The sequence below is a fragment of the Neurospora tetrasperma genome (assembly GCF_000213175.1).
Source record: "Neurospora tetrasperma FGSC 2508 unplaced genomic scaffold NEUTE1scaffold_5, whole genome shotgun sequence".
Taxonomy (NCBI): domain Eukaryota; kingdom Fungi; phylum Ascomycota; class Sordariomycetes; order Sordariales; family Sordariaceae; genus Neurospora; species Neurospora tetrasperma.
This window is the reverse complement of record NW_009799103.1, coordinates 236314-256741: the sequence shown is the minus strand read 5'-3', so window position 1 is coordinate 256741 and position 20428 is coordinate 236314. Positions and strand designations below refer to the sequence as shown.

At 52.6% G+C, this 20428-nt stretch overlaps 5 protein-coding genes across 5 annotated transcripts; 3 read left to right on the top strand and 2 right to left on the bottom strand.

Annotated features, from left to right (window-relative positions):
* Positions 1–134: 134 nt before the first annotated feature.
* Positions 135–1733, top strand: NEUTE1DRAFT_123559 (uncharacterized protein; the record flags this gene model as incomplete). The annotated part of the gene is made up of 2 exons (XM_009854589.1): positions 135–1315; positions 1640–1733. 2 exons carry the CDS (start codon positions 135–137, stop codon positions 1731–1733), a joined length of 1275 nt encoding a protein of 424 aa, XP_009852891.1.
* A 1274-nt stretch (positions 1734–3007) lies between these two features.
* Positions 3008–5389, top strand: NEUTE1DRAFT_85059 (uncharacterized protein; the record flags this gene model as incomplete). Its single annotated transcript, XM_009854588.1, has 2 exons — positions 3008–4966; positions 5047–5389. 2 exons carry the CDS (start codon positions 3008–3010, stop codon positions 5062–5064), a joined length of 1977 nt encoding a protein of 658 aa, XP_009852890.1.
* A 1209-nt stretch (positions 5390–6598) lies between these two features.
* NEUTE1DRAFT_85055 (uncharacterized protein) lies at positions 6599–11509 on the bottom strand (the record flags this gene model as incomplete). Its single annotated transcript, XM_009854587.1, has 4 exons — positions 6599–7260; positions 7303–9448; positions 9605–10970; positions 11028–11509. The coding sequence occupies 4 exons, from the start codon at positions 11507–11509 to the stop codon at positions 6599–6601; spliced, it is 4656 nt and encodes a 1551-aa protein (XP_009852889.1).
* Positions 11510–12045: 536 nt separating this feature from the next.
* NEUTE1DRAFT_66370 (uncharacterized protein) lies at positions 12046–12839 on the bottom strand (the record flags this gene model as incomplete). Its single annotated transcript, XM_009854586.1, has 3 exons — positions 12046–12187; positions 12241–12587; positions 12703–12839. The coding sequence occupies 3 exons, from the start codon at positions 12763–12765 to the stop codon at positions 12088–12090; spliced, it is 510 nt and encodes a 169-aa protein (XP_009852888.1).
* A 1193-nt stretch (positions 12840–14032) lies between these two features.
* Positions 14033–19330, top strand: NEUTE1DRAFT_47598 (uncharacterized protein; the record flags this gene model as incomplete). Its single annotated transcript, XM_009854492.1, has 7 exons — positions 14033–14924; positions 14988–16621; positions 16661–16912; positions 17360–17517; positions 17802–17833; positions 18677–18757; positions 18822–19330. 7 exons carry the CDS (start codon positions 14033–14035, stop codon positions 19328–19330), a joined length of 3558 nt encoding a protein of 1185 aa, XP_009852794.1.
* Between the last annotated feature and the right edge of the window lie 1098 nt (positions 19331–20428).

The following is a 20428-nucleotide window of genomic DNA, read 5'->3' as shown; positions in this document are numbered from 1 at the left end:
ACGTAGAAGAAAAAAAAAAAAAAAAAAAAAAAAAAAAAAAAAAAAAAAAAAAAAAAAAAAAAAAAACCTAAATAAGACGGGAGTGAGGTCGGAAACACTCGTCTCCCACCTCCACACCTCATCAAGCAGTCACCATGGTCCACCTTACCCCGGCCCTCTTGCTCGCCAGCGCGGCCTTTGCCGTTGCCGCCCCGGCTTCTCAAATCCTTGAGCGCCAATGTTCCGTGGCCGGCAACTACCCGACCGCAGCCGTCTCCAAGCTTCCCGACCCATTCACCACCGCAGGCGGACAAAAGATCACGACCAAAGCCGACTTTGACTGCCGCAAGGCCGAGATCTCCAAGATTCTCCAACAATACGAACTCGGCACCTACCCCGGCAAGCCCGACAAGGTCGAGGGCTCCCTCTCCGGCAACACCCTAACGGTGCGCATCACCGTAGGCAGCCAAACCGTATCCTTCACAGCCTCCATCAAGAAGCCCTCCTCGGGCAGCGGTCCCTTCCCAGCCATCATCGGCATCGGCGGCATCTCGATCCCGATTCCCAGCACCGTAGCCACCATCACCTTCCCCAACGACGACTTTGCCCAACAATCCGGCACCTCCTCGCGCGGCAAGGGCAAGTTCTACACGCTGTTCGGCAGCTCGCACTCGGCCGGCGCCCTGACAGCCTGGGCATGGGGGGTAGACCGCCTCGTCGACGCACTTGAACAAGTCCAATCCACTTCAGGCATCGACCCGAAACGCCTCGGCGTCACAGGCTGCAGCCGCAACGGCAAGGGTGCTTTCGTGGCAGGTGCCCTCGTCGACCGCATCGCTCTCACCATCCCGCAGGAATCCGGGTCAGGCGGCGCAGCCTGCTGGCGCATCAGCGACTCTGAGAAATCCGCAGGGAAGAATATCCAGACAGCGTCGCAGATCGTCACGGAAAACGTGTGGTTCTCGCCCGCTTTCAACGCGTACACGCGGCAGACGACGAATATCCCCGCGGACCACCACATGCTGGCGGCGCTGACGGTGCCGAGGGGCTTGATTGCATTTGAAAACGATATCGATTGGTTGGGCCCCGTGTCGACGACGGCGTGCATGCAGGCGGGCCGGCTGATCTATAAGGCGTATGGGGTGCCGAATTACATGGGATTTTCGCTGGTCGGGGGACATGGTCATTGTCAGTTCCCGAGTAGTCAGCAGAGCGAGCTGACGAGCTATATTGATTATTTCTTGCTGAAGTCGGGGACGGCGCCGGGAGCGGTGGAGAGGAGCTCGGCCAAGGTGGATTTGAAGAGTTGGGCGCCGTGGGATGTGCCGGCTTTGTCGTAGGGTGTCTCCCGTCGGGATGTACACACACAAATATCGGTTTGGATCGGCATTGAAAGGGTCTCGGGGGGGTTGTCTGATGTTGTGCTCGCTTGCTCGCTCGTGTAGGGCGGGCGTCGATGTGTCGCCTTGTCTGTCGCGTATCGGGGCACCATCCTATCAAGGCCGAGTCGCACACAAGACCAGCTTCAAGTCCTCGTGATACTATGTACATGATATGCCAAGTCGGAAACGGGATACGGTAGTGTATGGTAGTGGAGCGCGTCCGAAGCCATGTCGATGTCGTGACGCAGGTTGTTGTTGGGTTCCTTGTCGGCACGAAGGTCGGAATGTTCCGCTGACATGGAAACGTTTGCCGGTGTTTCGAGCCATGATCGGCCCGCTGAGGAGAATTGCTTACAGTGGACCTGGGAATAATCGGGGTTAACTGATCGGTGGAGAAAATGTGCGGTTACATTGGGTTGGTCTGTTAGTGAGTGTCCACGTCAGGGCGCTTGCGTTACACCTATCGGGATATTCCCTTTTTCACCACATCTGGAAAACATTGTGAATCAAGATCCATCTTAGTATCTCCCTTGACCCCATTGCCTTTTCCCATAAATCATATTCCAGATTCAACCCTCCAAAAACAGTGTCACAAGGCCAAAACAACACTACACTAGCCCCGGGTATTGGCCATCAAATGTCTGTCAGCAATTCCCATCTGGCAACGGGAACTGCATACCTACGGCAGACAAAGACATGCCGGGTAACCCAATCATGGCAGCCAAACGTGTGCCAAGTCAAAGTGGCTTCGGGAATAACCTCACCGTTCCTCTGGCGATCCGTGACACAGTCGACGTAGTGAAGCCTGTGGATCTCTCTTCGAGGTAGTATCGTCATCTGATTCTATCCAAACGTCAACATTAGTAAGTAAAAAAAAACATTAGTAAGTAGAGTCAACGAACGGCATCTCGGCCTCGGCCCTCAACAATAACAGACGGTGGATCTAGCTAAACCAGGTCGGACGGGTAACCATGTGGACAGCCAAGCCCAAACAGCCCAGTCCCAGCCTTACATATTACACTCCATACTGTGTATTTTATCTGTTAGTGTCCACTAGTGATGATAGTGTCCAGTCAACCATGCAGCGTCAAGTTACATGGCGCCAAGCAGCCAAGTCCTTTGCCATATCAAAGTCTTGGCCTCGGGGAATGCCTGCAAGAGAGGCGTCGGTTCCTTCAGTGAAGACGAGAGAGAGGAAAGGATTTTCCCTTTGTTTCCGCTTTTATTGCCGGAATTCGGAGGGATGGAGAAGGAGGGGGACAAGACTGACTCCTCTTGGAGCCGCGATATCACCATCTTGGATCCATCTTTTTTTCCTTCTACAATTCTGATTCCATATCTCTCGGACCGTTTGATCCTATGCCCTGGTCTGGGTTGACCGCCTTTGAAAAAAGTCTTCACTTTACTTATTATCCTTCACCTCCTACATATGGAACGCTTCGACGGTTGACGTGTTTTTGTTGACGGTCCCCCTTTCTTTTCTTCTTCTTCTCCTTCTTCTTCTTCTTGTTGGAGTCGGTAAAGGATTCTTTTGACGGCACATCCTGTCTCACTTGGCTGGAAAGAAACAAAAAGGTTGACCTGCCAAACACTCTCGACTCGACACAGCATCAACATCAACATCAGCATCAGCATCAGCATCCATCATGGCAGATCCAACCCCCGGACACACGGCCCCGGACACGGCACCTCCCTCATGGCGCTCCGAAGACAACCGATCTCCCGTGCTCGCACCACACCCCGCCACAGTCCCAGCTTCGGGTACTTTACCATCAAACACCCAATTACTAGACGCCAACACGGAAATCACCCATCTCTACCTAACCTTTGCCATCCTCCCGCCCTCCGCCAACACCACCCACCAATCCTCCGGTTCAACCACACCCCAAAATGACGTCCCCCCACCTCCCAACCTCAAACCCTTCACCAACCCCATCCTCTGGTCGACCTCCGTCAAAATCACCATGCTCACCCTCTCCTGCATCGCCACTTTCCTGACCGCCTACACCGCCGGCGCCTACTCCCCTCCTCAAAAACTCCTCCTCCAAGACCTCGCGCACGCACACAGCTCTACCGCCATCCTAGGAGGCATCTCCACTTTCTGTCTCGGCTTCGCTCTGGCACCCATGTTCCTCGCGCCCTTTTCCGAAATGAACGGTCGCCAACCCGTCTTCGTCGCCGCCGGCATCATGTTTGTCATTTTCCAAGTGGTCTGCGGCGTAGTAGAAACCTTGGAGGGGATGCTGATCGCTCGGTTTTTCTTGGGCGTGGGCGCGTCGGTTTTCTCGACCATGGTCGGCGGTGTGATTGCGGATATTTGGCCTACGGCAGAAAGGAACACGCCCATGGCGCTGTTTAGTGGGGCGGTGCTGTGCGGCACGGGACTGGGGCCGTTGGTGAGTGCGTACATGACGGAGCGGTGGGGGACGGATGCAGATGGGAATATCGAGGAGGGGAACGGGGCCAAGTGGAAGTGGATCTTTTGGCATCAGGTTATTCTTGGCGGGGCGTTGATGGTGGCGCTGATGGTGTTTTTCAAGGAGAGTAGAGGGAGTGTCTTGTTGAGCAGGAAGGCCAAGGCGTTGAATCGGTGGTATGAGCAGTTGGAGGAAAAGGGGTTTTATGGCGTTTGGGTTGACGAAGAAGAAGAAGAAGGCGACAACGGAAATGCGGATGCGGATGATGAGGAAAAGGGGCCATCATCTCCTGGAACGAAAACGCTCCAGCGTATCAGGTGGAAAGTCAAAGAAGACGAAGAACGCGGTTCTCTCACCACCATGATCGGCACCTCCGTCTACCGCCCTTTCCACCTCCTCTTCACCGAGCCCGTCGTCTTCTTCTTCTCCCTCTGGGCCGCCTTTGCCTGGGGCGTGCTTTACCTCACCTTTGGTTCCATCCCGCTTGTCTTTCGCCGACAGTACGGTTGGAACATTGAGCAAGGAGGCCGTATCTTTGTCGCCATGATCGTCGGCGCCATCCTCGCTACCGCTATGGGTATCTGGCAAGAAAAGATGTTGCATCATCCCAAGTGGAGGGCAGCTGCTCCTGTTACCTCATCTTCCACCGAGGAGACCTCGGCCTCCGACACCGAAGGCCCCAACGCCCTTCCCTACTCCTCCGACGAACCAAAGACCCCCTCCGACTCTACCACCACCACAAAAGAGAACCCCATCTGGCCCTTCCTCCGCACCCACTTCCCCACTAACTCCCCCGAAGCCCGCCTCTACTTTACCTGCCTGACCGCCACCTTTTTGCCCGTCGGCCTCTTCATCTTTGGCTTCACTGCCCGTCCATACTATCACTGGATCGCGCCCACCATCGGCATCGGTATTGCCACTATGGGTATTTTGTCTGTTTACTTGGCTGTGTTCAATTACCTGGCTGATACGTATCATCGGTATGCGAGCTCGGCGCTGGCGGCACAGAGTTTTTGTAGGAATATTTTGGGAGGTGTGTTTCCGCTGGTGACGGCGCCGTTGTTTACGAATCTGGGAGAGGGACGGGCGGGCGCCATCTTGGGAGGCGTGGCGGTGGGGTTGACGGCTGTGCCGTGGGTGTTGGTTTGGTGTGGGAGTTGGGTTAGGGGGAGGAGTCGGTTTGCTTTGGTGAGTTTTTTTTTTTTTTTTCCTTTTTGTTATCCGTGAGGTTGCTGTTATGAATGGTTGGCTAACAAGGGTGTGTACAGCAATTGGAAAAGTCATGAAGGATTGGATGGCATGCACATGAGATATGATGGCACGTGGCTGCCAGAGGAGAAAAGGAGTGTTGAGTGGTGGATATACCCCCAGCTTTTTTACGTGCGGTAATGGGAGATGAAAGGTAATGACTGTCGGAAAAGGGAACCGTTGGAAAAGGGAATGATATGGCTCCTGGACTGGACGACAAGCGGTCATGAGTGATATGAAATCAGCACGTCCTGAACGATGAGAAGGGCACCGGAAGCCAGCTTGCTCTTCCGGTATTTAGACCCTGCTAATGGGTCCTAATCATGAAATATAGTCGCAAAAATCATAATAGAATAATGTCAAGTAAATGGCCACTTGCTTTCAGGCATTCCATCACTCACGATGATGAATATGTGAAATGGTTGTAAGAATAATCCAAACACATCACCCCAGTCAGTACCCTACTTCTTTGGATAACTCATTCACGCAATTCTTCCTTTAACGTACCTAACCTCAATGCATGTTCCATCCTGGATAAAAGCATTCCTAATGGACTCTAGCCGACATGTTTCCACGTCACGAACACCTCATCAAAGTCTTGAAACAGCCGTTCCTAACGCAAATGGTATTCGATTACTGATTATGTTCATGATTACGACCATTCACACGTATCGTACTGCGTACACCGGACCTCTTCCGTATCCCATCAGTATCCCATCAGTACCCCATCCGCACCCCATCCGGCTCCGGCACCGAAGTGGGTTCCAAATATCATTACCACCCCGCCGGCCGTGGAGGTGCCCTCCAATATCCGGAAGGCCCGCCCGGCGCTCGTACCTGGACCTCTAGCACTTGTCTCCACTGCGGAATTTCAATGTAAAGATTGTAAAAATTCTTGTAGCGCAGATCAGTGGACTCAGTGGACTTGTTCCACTATAACCCTGCTGAACACCCCTGCTGATAGAAAAAAAAGTTCGGGAACGAAAATCGGAAAGAAAGTTTTTTTTTTTTTGTTCGAAACACAACAACAACATCCTCGCCACCATTGGGACAGGACTAGGAACGGGGTAATGAGGAGGGATAAGGAAAGGAAAGAATAAGAAAAAAAGGTCCGCTGGCTCAATGGCAGAGCGTCTGACTACGAATCAGGAGGTTCCAGGTTCGACCCCTGGGTGGATCGAGTGTTATGGACGTTGAGTTCTCTTTTTGTTTTTTTTTTGCGTTTCTGGCGATGGATGATGGCTTGTGCTTCTCTCTGATTATCAAAGTATATACGTCTGCTCGCCCCTTATGTACTTCTTTTGTTTTTGGATTACATGGTAATAAACATTGTTTATAAGATTACTTGGGGTTAAGTCAGAAATGTTCATCGATAACTTATCTTCACCTACCTAGGTATGAACGAGATGTGATAGGAAAAGCAAACTATGGTCTTGAACTATTTGGCTTCCTAGTGTAAGATATGTACCACGAAAAATGAGACCAAGAAGCGAAGAAGGAGCAAAGGAGCAAAGGAACCTGCAACCACTGCATATATACCTCTAAACACCAGAAAGGAACTTAGAAGATCACCTAGTCAAACCTCCAACCCCAAGTACTTCTACCTCCATCCCCACCCCTCTCTGTTCTCCTGCCTCTCTCCGGTGACTGATTCGCAGAAGACAACGAAGTGCTAGACGTAGAATCCGGAGACGTCCCCTCTAGTCTCTGCAACGCCTCTTCATTGACCCTTACACCCGCACCGGCACCCGCACCAGCACCAGCATCAGTACCATCACCAGTCCAAGGCCCAACCTTCTCTTCATCTTCCAGGTCCAAATCCTCATCACTTACGTCACTGACTCCATCTTGCCCATTTTGATATCTCCCCCCGTGACGCCCGTACTGGTACTGCCCAGAGCTCGAAGACTCCCCTACCTCTACACTCTGGGATCCACCGCAGTCGGAAGAACTGAGTGTTGTGAGAGTTACGTTCCTTCGATGATGACTTCGATTTCCCCCCTGTTCCTGTTGATCACGGGCAGACAAAGAAGCAGCACCATGACCACCATCCCAAGCCCCTCCACTAACCAATCCCGCGAACCTCCCCCCTTTTGTTCTCCTCAACTCGTCATACCCGCCTTCCTCAACCACCATCCCTCCCTCGATCATCACCACGCGATCGGCAATCCGCATCATTTCTTTGGAGTGGGTTACTACCACGATTGCCATTTCTTCTTCTTTTTTGCTTTCGTCTTTCCCTTCCTTAGAACTACCGTCAAGTCCGGTCCGATTACCATGAACAAGTCGAGCAAAAACCTCCCTCACGGCCTCTGCACCCTCAGCATCCAAACTAGCAGTCGGTTCATCAGCCACCACCACTTTCGGACTCCTCACTAGTGTGCGCGCGATACTGACACGCTGCGCTTGTCCACCACTTAATTGTAGACCGCTACCCTCGCCGACGACGGTGTCGTACCCTGCGGGAAGGGAGATGATGAAGTCGTGGATGGAAGCTAATTGGCATGCGTGAACTAGACAGTGGAAGTGGGAAGGAAGCCGCAACGGAGAAGAGTCAGGGAGACCATAGAGAATATTCTCGCGGAGGGTGGTGGGTAAAAGGAAGGGGTGTTGTGGGATGTAAGCCACACAAGAGCGGAGAGAGGGGGTGTGTGTTTGGGAGGAGGGGATGGAGTTGAAGGTTAAGGAATTATTGGTGGGGGCAGAAGGAGAAACAGAAGGCGGGTAGAGGTTAAGTAAGAGAGAAGCAATGGTTGATTTGCCGCAGCCGCTGGAACCGACGATTGCTGTGCATGTGCCGGGGTTGATAGTCAAGTTGAGGTTGCGGAGGACGAGAGTATCGGGCGCCGAGGGGTAAGCAAAGCGCAGGTTTTGCATACGGATGGGCAAAGGGTTGGAGATGCGCTGAGAGCCTTGGGATTCGTGGCTTGATGAGTGGGAGAGGTTGGCAAAGTAGAGCATTTGTGTTGCTGTTGCCTTTGCTGCGGCGATCTGCGGGACGTTGGCTAGCATGTTGACGCAGGTTCCCAAACTGAATAAGATGAGGTTGATGACGCGCAGCAAATCAGTCACCGAGGCGCGATCCTGGGATAAGATCTTGGCGCCGTAGTAGAATATCATGGCGGTCAGGTAGTACGCGATGGATTGGTTGAGACCGAAAAAGAGACCGACGTAGGTGGCCCTCCTTAAACCGAGCTGGTACGCTTCGCTTGTCTTGTCTTCGTATTTCCGCGTAAACCACCCCTCGAGCGTCAGAGCGCGGACGACTTTGATGTTGCCGAAGGTCTCGGTGAGGACTTGTCCAGTCCGCAAGGCAGCTTGGTCGCAGCGGGATTCCCATTTGTCGCTGAACAAAGCATTAAGACGGCCGGTGATGACGGCGGCAGGGATACCGGCGAGGGTGACGAGGGTCAAGTCCCATTGGATAGTCAAGGCCCAGACGTTGGCGACGGTAATCATTGTGCAGACGATAATCAGAATGGGGAGGAACATGCCGACTAGCTTGCGCATTTCTTCGGCGTTGCGATCCAAACATGCTACAATCTTGGCTGGGCTGTGGGAGCTCTTGTCAAACCACGATTTGGGTTGCGCCAGAATGCGGGTGATGGCTTCGGAGCGGAGGGTGGTGACCCATTTTGTTGCTACCTTTTCTAAAAAGTAATAGCTGCCAAAAGTAGCGAGAGCGTCGACACATGCAATGGCGGCGAGGATCCCTGCGTATTTGGAACCGGCGGCGAGTCGGGCGGAAGGAGACGACCAGAAGGAGGAGAGCAGTTGCGCAAAGACGTATGAAAAAAGCGGGTTGGCGGCTGCTACTACCAGACCCAGACAGACACCCAGAAAGAGTTCGAGCTTGGAGCGCAGGTCGAGAGTGGGCCAGACGGTGCGGAGGATTGCCGATAAAGAAGGGAGGCGGTTGTTGACCGAGTGCCGCTGCTTGTTGCTTGGCTGGGCATTGGAAGAGTGGGAAGCAGCCGAAACGACAGACGCCATGCTATTCCTACGCTTCTTGTGGAATCCAGCTCTTTGTTTCTTGTTGGCGAGCTTGTCGAGGAAGAAGAGCTCAAGAGAATCCAGGCTTCCGTTTAGTTGAGCTTCGATCACCTTCGGATCAGGGTGCTGGGCCCGCCGGGCATTAGACACGCGGGTTTTCTTGACTGAGAGGCCGGTTTGGGTGATGAGTTCGATGGAAGAGGTGCTGTGTCTGCGGTCGTCTTGCTTTGAGAAGGGAGAGACATCACGAGTGCGATCGGGGTTTGCGTGGGGGTGGGGGTGGTGGACTGGTACTCTGCCCGCGCCCAACAATCGTGAAAGTGGTCGTGACTGTTGGTTGTCCGCGGAAGAGTAGGGGTCATAACCAAACGTTAACCTGGGAAAGACAATACTTCCCCTCTGGCCACGCAGACTCAGGCCGCGAACTAGCTGGACGTAGGTAGCCTCTTCAATCACCTCCTCCTCTGACTCTTCTTCTTCACGCTCTTGAATATCCTCCAACTCGCTCTCTACCTCCTTCTCCTCCTTCTCACTGTCCTCTGCACCCTCTCCATGATCACCACCGTCATGATCAGCCGAGGCAACAAGCCCAGCAAACAACCCCTCTCTCTCCTCTCTCAACTGCTTTCCATGTCCTTGTTGCACGACTCGTCCGCCCTCCATAACATAAACCATCTCGCCCTCTCCTATACAACCCACCTCGTGCGTGATGATGATTGTTGTTTTACCCCTCCTCCAGATACGGATAGCGTCCATGATCAGTCCCCTCGACACGGGGTCCAAACCAGAGGTAATCTCATCGAGGATCAACACGGGCGGATCGCGGATCTTGGCTCTCGCCAAAGCCAGGCGCTGACGCTGTCCGCCAGAGAGCGAATAACCGCCAGGTCCGATTTGCGTGTCTAGACCTTGAGGCATTCCGGCAACGGTGGTTTGTAGCAAGGCCATGGAGCAGGCTTCTTTGACGTCTTCCACTGTGACGCGGTCGGGCTGATAGCCTCCAAATGCGACGTTCTGGAATAGACTATCGTTGAAGAAAACGCTGGATTGCTGGATCAGGGTAATGTTCTGTCTGACCCATCCTAGGTCGAGTCGTGTGATGGGTTGTCCATCGACAGTGATTTGGCCTGTCAAAGGTTCATAGAAACGGACGAGCAGATTGCCGAGCGTGGACTTGCCAGAGCCGGAACGACCGACGATGAAGGTCAGAGAGCCGGGTGGAAAGTGAAACGATGAAGGCTGGAGGACCAAATTGGAGGGTGAGGACGGGTAGGCGAAGGATATGTTGGAGAGAGTGACGTCGCCTTGACAGGTAGGGGGTCGAAGGCCGCCAGGCTCTTGACAAGTTTTGGTCTGACCGGGATCAGCTTGGCGGACGAGATCTTGAAGAGATTGGCCTGCTGCCATCCCTTTGGCTAGGATAATCCATTGAGGGCCGAGGTTTTGAAGGGACTGGAAGGAGATGAGGGCGCAGTAGAAGGTCGTCAAGGCGTTTCCGGGGGTCAGTTCCTCCCGGTTGACGAGCACGACGGCAAAGTAAAAACCAACAACGAAGAGCGACATCATCCACAGCTTGATGTAACTCATCTGCCCATTGTTGGACAGCACCTGACGGGTGTAGTATTTGGACGAGCGTCGCACAGCCGAAATGAAATGGAAAGACTCATGGTCTGCCGCATTGTAAGCCTTGACGAGGTCGATGGCGGTCGTGGCAGCCGTTGCATGCTTAGCAGCCTCGGCCAGTTCGCGCTTTTGGCCGGCGATGGCAGGGTCGAGAAAGCGGGCGATGAGCCAGAGGATGAGGGCAGACGGCAGAGCGGTGGAGAGCATGACCAGTGTCAGCTTGTAGGAGTAGTACAGGGCGACGATGATGCACGAGAAAAAGACGAGGAGGTCGCAGACTAGAAAGCCGAACACTTGGGAGGTGCCCATTTGGAGTTCGCGGGCTTGTCTGCCGGGGGTGTGTTAAGTAGTGTTTCTCCCAAGAGGGGGGAAAGGGAGGACTCACGTCTGGATGGCAGTCATCAAGCTGGACATGCCATGCTCACGAAGATCGAACCAAGCCGCACTTTTGTTGAGCAGGGTCGAGAATAGAGTCTCTCTGGTCGTCTTTGCGCGCAACTCGCCGGCCATGACCCAAAGTGCAACGTCAAAGCTGCAAACCACCCACATACCGATTCCAAGGAGGAACATGTACAGACACCAGTGAGAGACCTGGTGAAGCAAGTCGGATGCGGCGATGATTCCTGCGCCGTAAGAGGTGCAGACCTCAAAGATCTTGCCCAGAAGAACAGCGTAGGCGGTACGGCCGGCGGCAATGACGGCTGAGCCGCAGAGAGCGGTGACCATGAGTGAGACATGGGCTGGGCGGGTGAAGGCGAAGAGGTTTTTGAAGGACGATCTCACGGGCTTGGGGGCTGGTTGAGCGGGAGCCGCAATGTGGACAGCGATGGACTCGCCCTTTTCCGTTTCGTGCTTTGAGCTGCTCATCTTGACTGTTAATGACAGCAGTTGTTGACTGTCAAATCAATTTGACCAGATCATGGTGGAAAGGGTCCAAGGGGAAAAAGACGGTCGGCCCTTTGGAGGAGGAAGTGGTATTAGCAATTCGAAAAGGCTGGTGGCAACTGGTGATAGTATAATAGGAGGGCCATTTTTGTAATTCGGGTTTCGGTGGTAATAGGATGCGAAGGGAGAAGCGTCTCTGGTGTAGCTTTGTGAGGGTCTTTGTTTGGCGGTGCTTGCTATTGTTTGTGTCGAGCCATACACAGTAAAGTGCTGGGTGGGCTCAGGGGTAGCCGAGAACAATAGGAAGCAGTTGTGGCTGAGATGGAATCGATCTAGGTGGCCGGCCCTGGAACAATAAGTACTTTGGGATCAAAATGGTGATGGGATGGAAGACTGCGGCACTTTTAATTCTTTGATAAAGATGCTTACCTCTCTCTCTCTCTCTCTCTCGATTTCCAAACCTATGTAGAGGCATAACATGTACACCCACGAGGACATGTTTCAAGAACTCGACTGGATTGCAGAGAAATTCACTTTGTATTCGCTCGATGGTTGGTATCCTATGCGCTGCTGCTGCTGCTGCCCTGGGTGTTGCCCTTGGCCTTTTGCCTCTCCTTTTCCGCCTCCTCGTAGATCCAGTCGTTGAGGCCGGCGCGGTTTCTGAGACCTGTCAGTATTTTTTTTGCCTATAAGACTCGGACGGTGGTTCATACCTCGCAATCTCGACGGCATAAAACTGCATGCGCGGCACAAAAATGGTCTCCTTCTCGCCGTACTCGGTCTTGGGGGAGGCCCGCAGCAGGGTGCCGAAGTTGTAGTCGTCAATCTTCTTGTCGTAGGCCATCATAAAGGTGCGCCACCTCTCCTTGCCCGTCTTGCTCTTCATCTCGTCCTCGTTGATGGGCTCGGCGGGGTCGAACTCGGGGAAGTCCCTCTTGAGGTGCTCGAAGATGTCGTCGTCCATCTTGGTCAGGCGCAGCTTGGAGCCGGGCACCTTTTCGAGAATGGCCCAGTACGTCGCCATCTGCTGGACGGCCTTGACGGCGAACTGCTTCTCAATCTGGTTGGGTGCTAGTGGTCAGCATGCTGTCAGGGTGTAGGGTGGCGCATTGTGTGTCGCAATGTTCGGCGCAAAAAATAACGAGCGAGGCTGAGGGGGGAGGAAGGCGACGTACATCCTCAAAGTTGTCCGCATTCTCAGCGTCAAAGTCCTTGGGAACCTGGGTAGTGACAGACATGGTGGGCGGTGTTTTTCGTATTCAAATTGCTGTGGTGTGGTGACTGTATGTATGGTGATGTTGGTGGTGATGTTGGTGATGGTGGATGAGAAAGATGGCCGGGAAAAAGATTGATGGAGACAAGGGAAGCCAGGGTACAGAAGATGGCCTCCAAGTACCTCCGTCACTCAGTCCAACTGAAGGGAAGCGACGAGAACCGCCCAGACGCGTCAAATCCTGGCTATGCGATGCGACAAGCTTTCCACAGAGGTAGTTATAGTGGACATTCTCGCTACAAGCTCCCGCTGAAGGAACTCAGCAGGTACATGTGCGCTAACAGTTGACTTCTTTGGTACGACGCCCGCACGTGCTGCTCTGTATTGCTGTATTGGGAGAGGCGGGGCAATGACATGCTTCTGACGGGGCCTGGCGGAGGATGTGGAGGGGCCAAAGCGCAGAATTTTGATACCGGGGAAGCTTTATCGATAAGATAAAGTGGAAGACGGGATGAACACCCCGATAAGAGAAAATGTTTATCGGCTTATGTAATCTCTATCTTATCACTTACACTGCATATTCCCTGTTTGGATTTAATCGGACAAATCAGATGAAATCTTGTCTCAACACCATCATCAACATCATCACCGTCACCATCGACATCAGTCAATACATGCCCTCACTGCTTCCAGTTGACTCTCATTACTTTGTGTAACCATTTTCATCTCAAAACGTGCTCTGTTGTTGTTTGCTTTGTACACCTGCCGCCCTGCCGCCCCAGGACGATGACTGTCTGGACCAAGCGGATGTCCAGAGACTGCCGTACCTGCTTCTTATTCACGGAGAAAGGAATCGCAGACTTGGAAACGCCAGGTAATTCCCTCCAGAAACAAGAGTTGAGAGCAGTAGCCATGAAGTTTGTTCGAAATGGCACCCTCATCAGCATCTGCGCAGTGTGGGGGAAACATGAAGGAGTCCCGGTGCCAGTCTGGGACCAGAACTTCACTTACCTCTCCTTACCGGTAACGACTCGGCACAACTACCTTGGTTATGTCACTTGGCGATAGTTGGTGCTTCCTGCCCTGAACTGCATCCTTGACTCAGCCGGAAGGAGCTGGAGAAGGCCGAGGGCATGGCCCTGATTAGTGCCATCAACTTGAGTTAAAAGGACGGGAACCCAGAGGTCCTCTTCCCCTTGCTCCCACCACTTCAACCCCAACCCAACACTCGCTTGACAAGACACCATCATTTACCCCAGTATCCGTATCCGAGAAGCAAGCATACTTTCGCCATGGACAACTTGAACTCCTTCGATGATCTCGACTATGAATACACTCACAACATCAAGTTCGATTCCGCCGTCCCGCCCCCTTATGATCGGACTCTGAATATCTGTTGGTCCCGCCTCCCCCGCGGCTCCAAGAAGGGAGATGGTGACATTGTTGCGGCCTTGCCCAAAGACACCCGCACCACGACTCAACTACCTCTACCTCTAAGGACTAGTTCTGCTTGCCATCAGGATCCCTCCGAGTCTTTACGAAAAGCCGGCCACTGGGGCTACTTTAGTCTGCCCTCCAATGTTTCCCTTAAGATCTGCCGCTACATCGTCCAACAACACTCCACTGATAAGCCAATTCGCCTCAGCAGGTGGTCTGTCTACACTGGCCTATATCCCGTCAACAAGGACACAATGCTCGTTCAGGGCTCCGAACAGGAAACCTGGGAAAGCGAGTTCTTCGAGACCCATAACCAAGCATTGCATGCTCTTAGTCCTTACCTCCAAGCCAATCGTCGCTTTAGGGCCGACCTCGTAGCTGCCTTTCTCCTCAATCGTCGATACCATCTTGTCATTTCTCCCTTTGGGCCTACCACAAACATTCCATGGCTTGCCAAGTTTGGCCGATATTTAAAGTACATCACCATGGAATTTGACTGTACCAGGTTCTATGGTGGCAAGCCCAGAACAAGAGAAAAAATCGAAGCTGCTACACACTCTGGCGTGTTCAACGAGCAACAACTGAAAACCGCACTGGCGCCTGGAAAAGATGCCCTAGAATCCGTTAAGCACTACAAATGTGCATTAACTGACGTGTTGAAGTTGCTTACATGCGGTCGGCAATCCCCTGTCAACCGTTTGACCATCATGGTCAGAAAGTATTGGGGATCGCGGGAGAGCATGCCGCGTAAGTCTTTTGACAACCTCCACCCTGTTCTCTGTGGCCATTCGAACTGACAGTTACTCGCAGAAGGGTACCCCTACTTTGATCCGACATGGCTCAACTTCCTCCTGCTTATTCCCAGCGTGCTGCAGTCCAATGTCCTAAACCTGGAGACAATCGGCGTGCCCCCGAGGCTTTTAGGCTTGATGATCACCAAATTCTGGGGAGAGGGAAAACCCCCAACCGAGGATGCTCAGAGGCCACATTTTACATGGAGTCCCTCTCCGTCCACCCTCTGGCCCGAGATGCCGGGGCAGTCCGCAGCCATTTCTATATGCGGCTCCGTCGACCTGACCGCCGATTACCTACTCAGGCTTGATAGCCCGGGCCAAGTTGAGATTCACACCTTTCCAAGCCGGGAAGCACAAAAACAGCAGCAGTCTGCCAAGAAGAGACGGAAGTCAAGACGCAAGAAAACCAAAAAGTCCTCCACTCTTCCCAAACCAGAACCAGAACCCGTGGCAGGACACGAGGAACAACAATCGGGAGAACAGGCGCACTTCCAATCGCCTTCTCGGATCTCGGGCAGCTCAACCGTAGCTGTGGAAGCGGGTTCATCACATCAAATGGAATCCAGAGCAGCAAAAGCCTTGGGTACGTTTGGCTCATTGGGTATGGCAAGGTTCTGGAACGAGCGAAAGAAGACAGAGCTGGATGAGGTATCGATGTCCTCGCCCGAAAAGAAAGCTCTCCACATGCGGCGAGCACAGGAAAAGTTTGCGGAGCTCTCGAAGTTGCTGGAGGAGGCATCTCCACAGGCACCTCCGGATTCCTCTGAACGTTTAACCGTTGTTGACGATATAGCTGCTCTAAGGACAGGAACTGGGCTAGAGGCACCCCGGGCCACTCTAGCTGGTGGTTTTGTTCCCCTTTTGCCACATTTCTCTCAACCTGCTACACGGCAGCAGCCGCCCTCCCAACTACCAGTCACTCCTGCATCACCTGATACTTCTGCTGTGCCTATCCCAATGCCTGATGGAAAGTGGACGAGGCTTACGGATGAGGACAGCCGGCCCAGCAGTGCCGGTTCTACTGCTCAAAGCGGGAATGGCGCTGGAGACCTGACGGACTCTAGGGACTGTGCCGATACAAGGTCAGGGGATAAAGATGTCTTGGGTATCGAGGAGGAGTGCACCCTGGTAAAGAACAAGAAGAGGAACAAGAGGAAGAAGAGGAAGAATGGGAAACATACCCATTCACAGGCTCAGCACGAGACATCACATGCCGACAAGGTCGAAGCGTCGTTGAAAAGTCTCAAGGATGAATGGTCCGCCACATTGGGGGAATCATCAAAGATGAAGCAAGATAAGAAGAAAGAGGAAAGCGCTGCTGGTCCAGAACTAGGCTGTTCGAGCAATCAGGCTGAGAACAAGAAGGCCGGCGAGAATGAGAGTGAGAAGTCTAGGGGTACTCTTACCTCTGCCTCTAGCTCGAAGGAGGCTACGAGCAAGGCTGGACTACCACAATCATCACAAACGGCACAGGTTTCTCCTCCACCACCTTCAGATCTACACATTGCTGGCTCTTGTTTGGGCAACTCGGAGAATATGAAGAGTGGGGAGAGACCCGGATCACAATCACCTCCCGAGCTACAGTTACCTCCATCTTCAGAAGCTTCAATACCTCTGCCAACACTATGGCTGTCAATGGAGGTGCCAAGGGTGCGGCTGTTTAATGTGCGGTTGCCGATGGCGCCAAAGGAAGAAATACCGAACGCATCCGATGAAGATGTAAAGGCTGGAGAGGAAGCTAAAGAGAATAAATCCAGCTTTCCCAGTCAAGACACTCAGGTTGGAGGTATCGCCAGTTCAAAAGCAAGAAACTCCAAGGAAAAAGGTAAAGGACGGTGGACTGGAAGCCCGAAGCCGGTCGGTGAGGACAAGAAGGTCGAGAGAAAGTCTGCATCACGACCGCAACCACCTTTGCTCCGGTCCGAAACGCAGATTGTCCAGGTGCCAGAACCGATCAATCAGTGTCAGAGGCCAAATTATCCACATGTGAGCACAAAAGGGTTCAAACAACGACCGCAAGGACAGCCACAACGCCAACAACCGCATTTCCACCCGAAAGGACTTTCAACCTCAGCTTCAAACCCGCCGCCTTCTCAGCAACCTTCCTTGAATGGGCCGGAAGCATCAGCGTTATATCACCGCTATCAAAAGCATAGAATGGACACGCTTGATATGCTACGCACGATGGCTCAAGTCCAACCAATGTCTCAGGCACCATCGATATCCCAGGGCCAAGTGCCTGTGATGCATCCTTTGCATCCGGCATCTCAGATGCCAATAATGACTCAGGTGCCGCCAGTACCCCGGATACCGCCATCATCCCTTTACTCCCAGGCGCCCATAACATACCAGGTATGAACCATATTCCAATTGCTACCAAACTCCCAGGTACTAACTGTATCCAAGGTTCCACCCATGTCCCAGGTTCAGTTGCAACCAATGCCCCAGATGCAACCGTTCATTCACAACCCCTACTATTCTCAGGTACCAACAACAACAATGTCTCAGGTACCACCGATTCCGCCGGCGCTTTCTTCGCAACAAATGTATCCCTTCCAGCAACAAACATATCAGCCAGCTCACTTCCCATACCCAGGGCACGAGCAATGTAATGCGCAAAGGTGCTATCAAGAGACGGCAGAGCACTTTCACTTTCCAAACGTGCATCAGTTGCCACCACCACCACCACCACCACCACCACCACCACATCCAACGAACCCCGAGCTATCCGGAATGGCAAGTATGCCTCGATATGAGGACCGAAATATGTATTCTAGGGAAGTTCTACCAAGTCAACATTTGACGCACATGGCGAAAGCTTCGCTTCCAGATACCATGAACGTACCCGGTATGTATCCGGTGGTAAGTGCGAGTGGAAGTGCAATTGGGAGTCGAAATGGAAATGGAAGTGCAAGTGAAAGTGCAAGTGAAAGTGCAAGTGGAAGTACTTCTATACCTCACAGAAACGGTATTAGTAACGGCCTCATACAATACCGAGTCCCCATACCAGCACAAGCACCAAACTCAAACGCCGAACAAGCACCCTGGCAACGGTTCACTACGGCTGGTGATTGTACACGTTCCGAAACGGGGGTATGTGATGATGATGACAACGGGAAAAGAGAGGGATATCCGACGTCTTTCGGAAAGGGGGGTACTAGTGTCTCTGCTCCTGCCTCTGGGCGTCTGAACGGTTGGCATGGTCCGAATGAGAAGAAGGCGAAGGGAAAGGGAAACGGAAAGCAGGTTGAGAACAAGCCCGAGTGTCAGTAGGACGACGACTTGGGGAGACGGAAGATGAAGGATGGCATTTTGTCGTCCAGGGATACTTGGACCTTTGAGTCACAGTACCACCAAGTGCAAATGGCTTTGGATGATGCGTCGCGGCCTTTACAAGTGCTGGAAGACATATCTTCAGAGTCTACACTCCGACAGCAGACATCGACGCAGCCAGAGATGCAGGCACAAACACCGACGCAGCCAGAGACGGAGTTAGCAATACACATGTCCGAGCCTGAGGGACTCAAGGAGACAGAGACGTCAAATGAGGAGCCAGATGGCGTGTCAAGAGACCCCAACAAGCCCAGGTACATTCCAGGCCACGTCCCAACGCATGTCCCAGAATATGCGCCAGCGTACTACGTGCTAGCGGACGCACCATTATGTGAGTCGGAGGACATGCCAGATGACCCGCGGTGGTTTGAGCCAGAGTATACCTCAACGGATGTGCCGACGCATCGGCCAGCGGACCTTCCACAGAACGTTCCGGAGGATTCTTCGCAGAGTGTACCAGAGTATTGTCCTTCAGAAGAAGAAGTCTCAACCACCGTGTCATGGTATGAGCGAGAAGTCCTGTCGAACCTGTCAAAGGGAGAGAAAAATCGGAAAGTCAATGGGCCATGGGCCTACATTGCTGGTGCCACGGAGTCTGACTTCAAGAAGCAAAAGAAGAGGAATCCAAAGTCCAAGGAACGCGAAGCCAAGGAACGCGAAGTCAAGGAACACGGAGTCAAGGACATGGACACTGAAACCGAGAAGCCCGCACCTTCGAACCCTGCATCTCCAGATCCTGGAGCAACAAAACTCGAGGAGATCAGAATCAGTGACTGGTGGGATTACCACATTGATGCCGCCAATGAGTCTGACTTTGAGAAGAAGAAGAGGGATCCCAAGTCCAATGCGGCTGACACCAAGGAGACCGACACCAAGAGGCCCGTACCTTCAAAGCTTGCGTCTTCGGATGCTGGAGCAACAAAACTCGAGGATATCAAATTCAGTGATTGGTGGATAACCACAGGTGGTACCCATGAGTCTATCTTTGGACCGATAAAGATAAGGAGATCCGAGACGATCAGCTAGCGTGTACAAGACCCGGCTTTGAGCTGGGCAAGCTGGACAGGCTGGACAAACAAGCCAGCCAGAAAGTGTAGATAAGCGTATTTGTTTTTGAACTGATAATGTTTAGACAGAATGAAGCGAAGCTACCTCTAGGTAGGTAGACATACCTCGGAGTAATACCTAAGCAATAGGTTTGTTTGGTTTCATTGAATCCATCTAGAAGTAGAAAGGAAGGATAACTCTGCCATGGACAAGAAAGGTTCATTGGTTATCACAAGCAGGCAGATGGACATGAGATAGAGTTAGGGGTATAGCTAGATTAGATGATGCAGAGAACTCAATTAGAGAATGAGAAGAGATTTCCATTACGACTGTGTTCGTTCGTGCTCCCTTTTGTTTTCTCATGGATGCTATGTGGTGTTTACATGTGATCTTGGGCATTGTGCATGAGAATGAGAATGATTCGAGAGCAAGTTCTAATCACATGTCACTTGAATCCCCAATCTCCAGATGTGCGAAGGTGCGAAGGCTGTGATGCTCGACAATGGCCGGCGTCTGGGTAAAGGATAACCAACAGAAGGGCGTCAAGTAAGATGTGAGATGGATGGACGTACCGCGCACTGCGTCAAAGGTTCACAGAGAACAAGATGCGCATAACAAAGGAAAATCCAGCGCTTCATTTGGACTGTTGGTAGTCTGTGCCTTGGGCCGCCTTCACTGGCCTTGCCCATTTACTAGCACACCCATCCGGGTATATCTACCTAGGAACTAGGCTGCCTGGCTTCCGTTTTCCCTCTTGCACTACCATAGACAAATCCAATCAACCCTTTTCGTCGTCGCCTTCCAGCCCTTTATCCGACATGAACTCTTTGAGGTGGGAATAACAGTGCAAATACCAGACAGTCCCCGGCGTCTGTACCTCTATCCATGGCCCTCTTTAGTTATCAACACTCCCACCCCTATTCCCATTACCATTCCCATGCCCATTCCCATACCTATCTCTAACCTCATCCCCGTTCCACATCCCCTTTCCCTCCACTTCCCCTCTATAACCTCTTCATCTCCTCCCACCCCAATTGTCCTCCCACCCCCCATTACCTCTCTTCATCCCCATTCCCC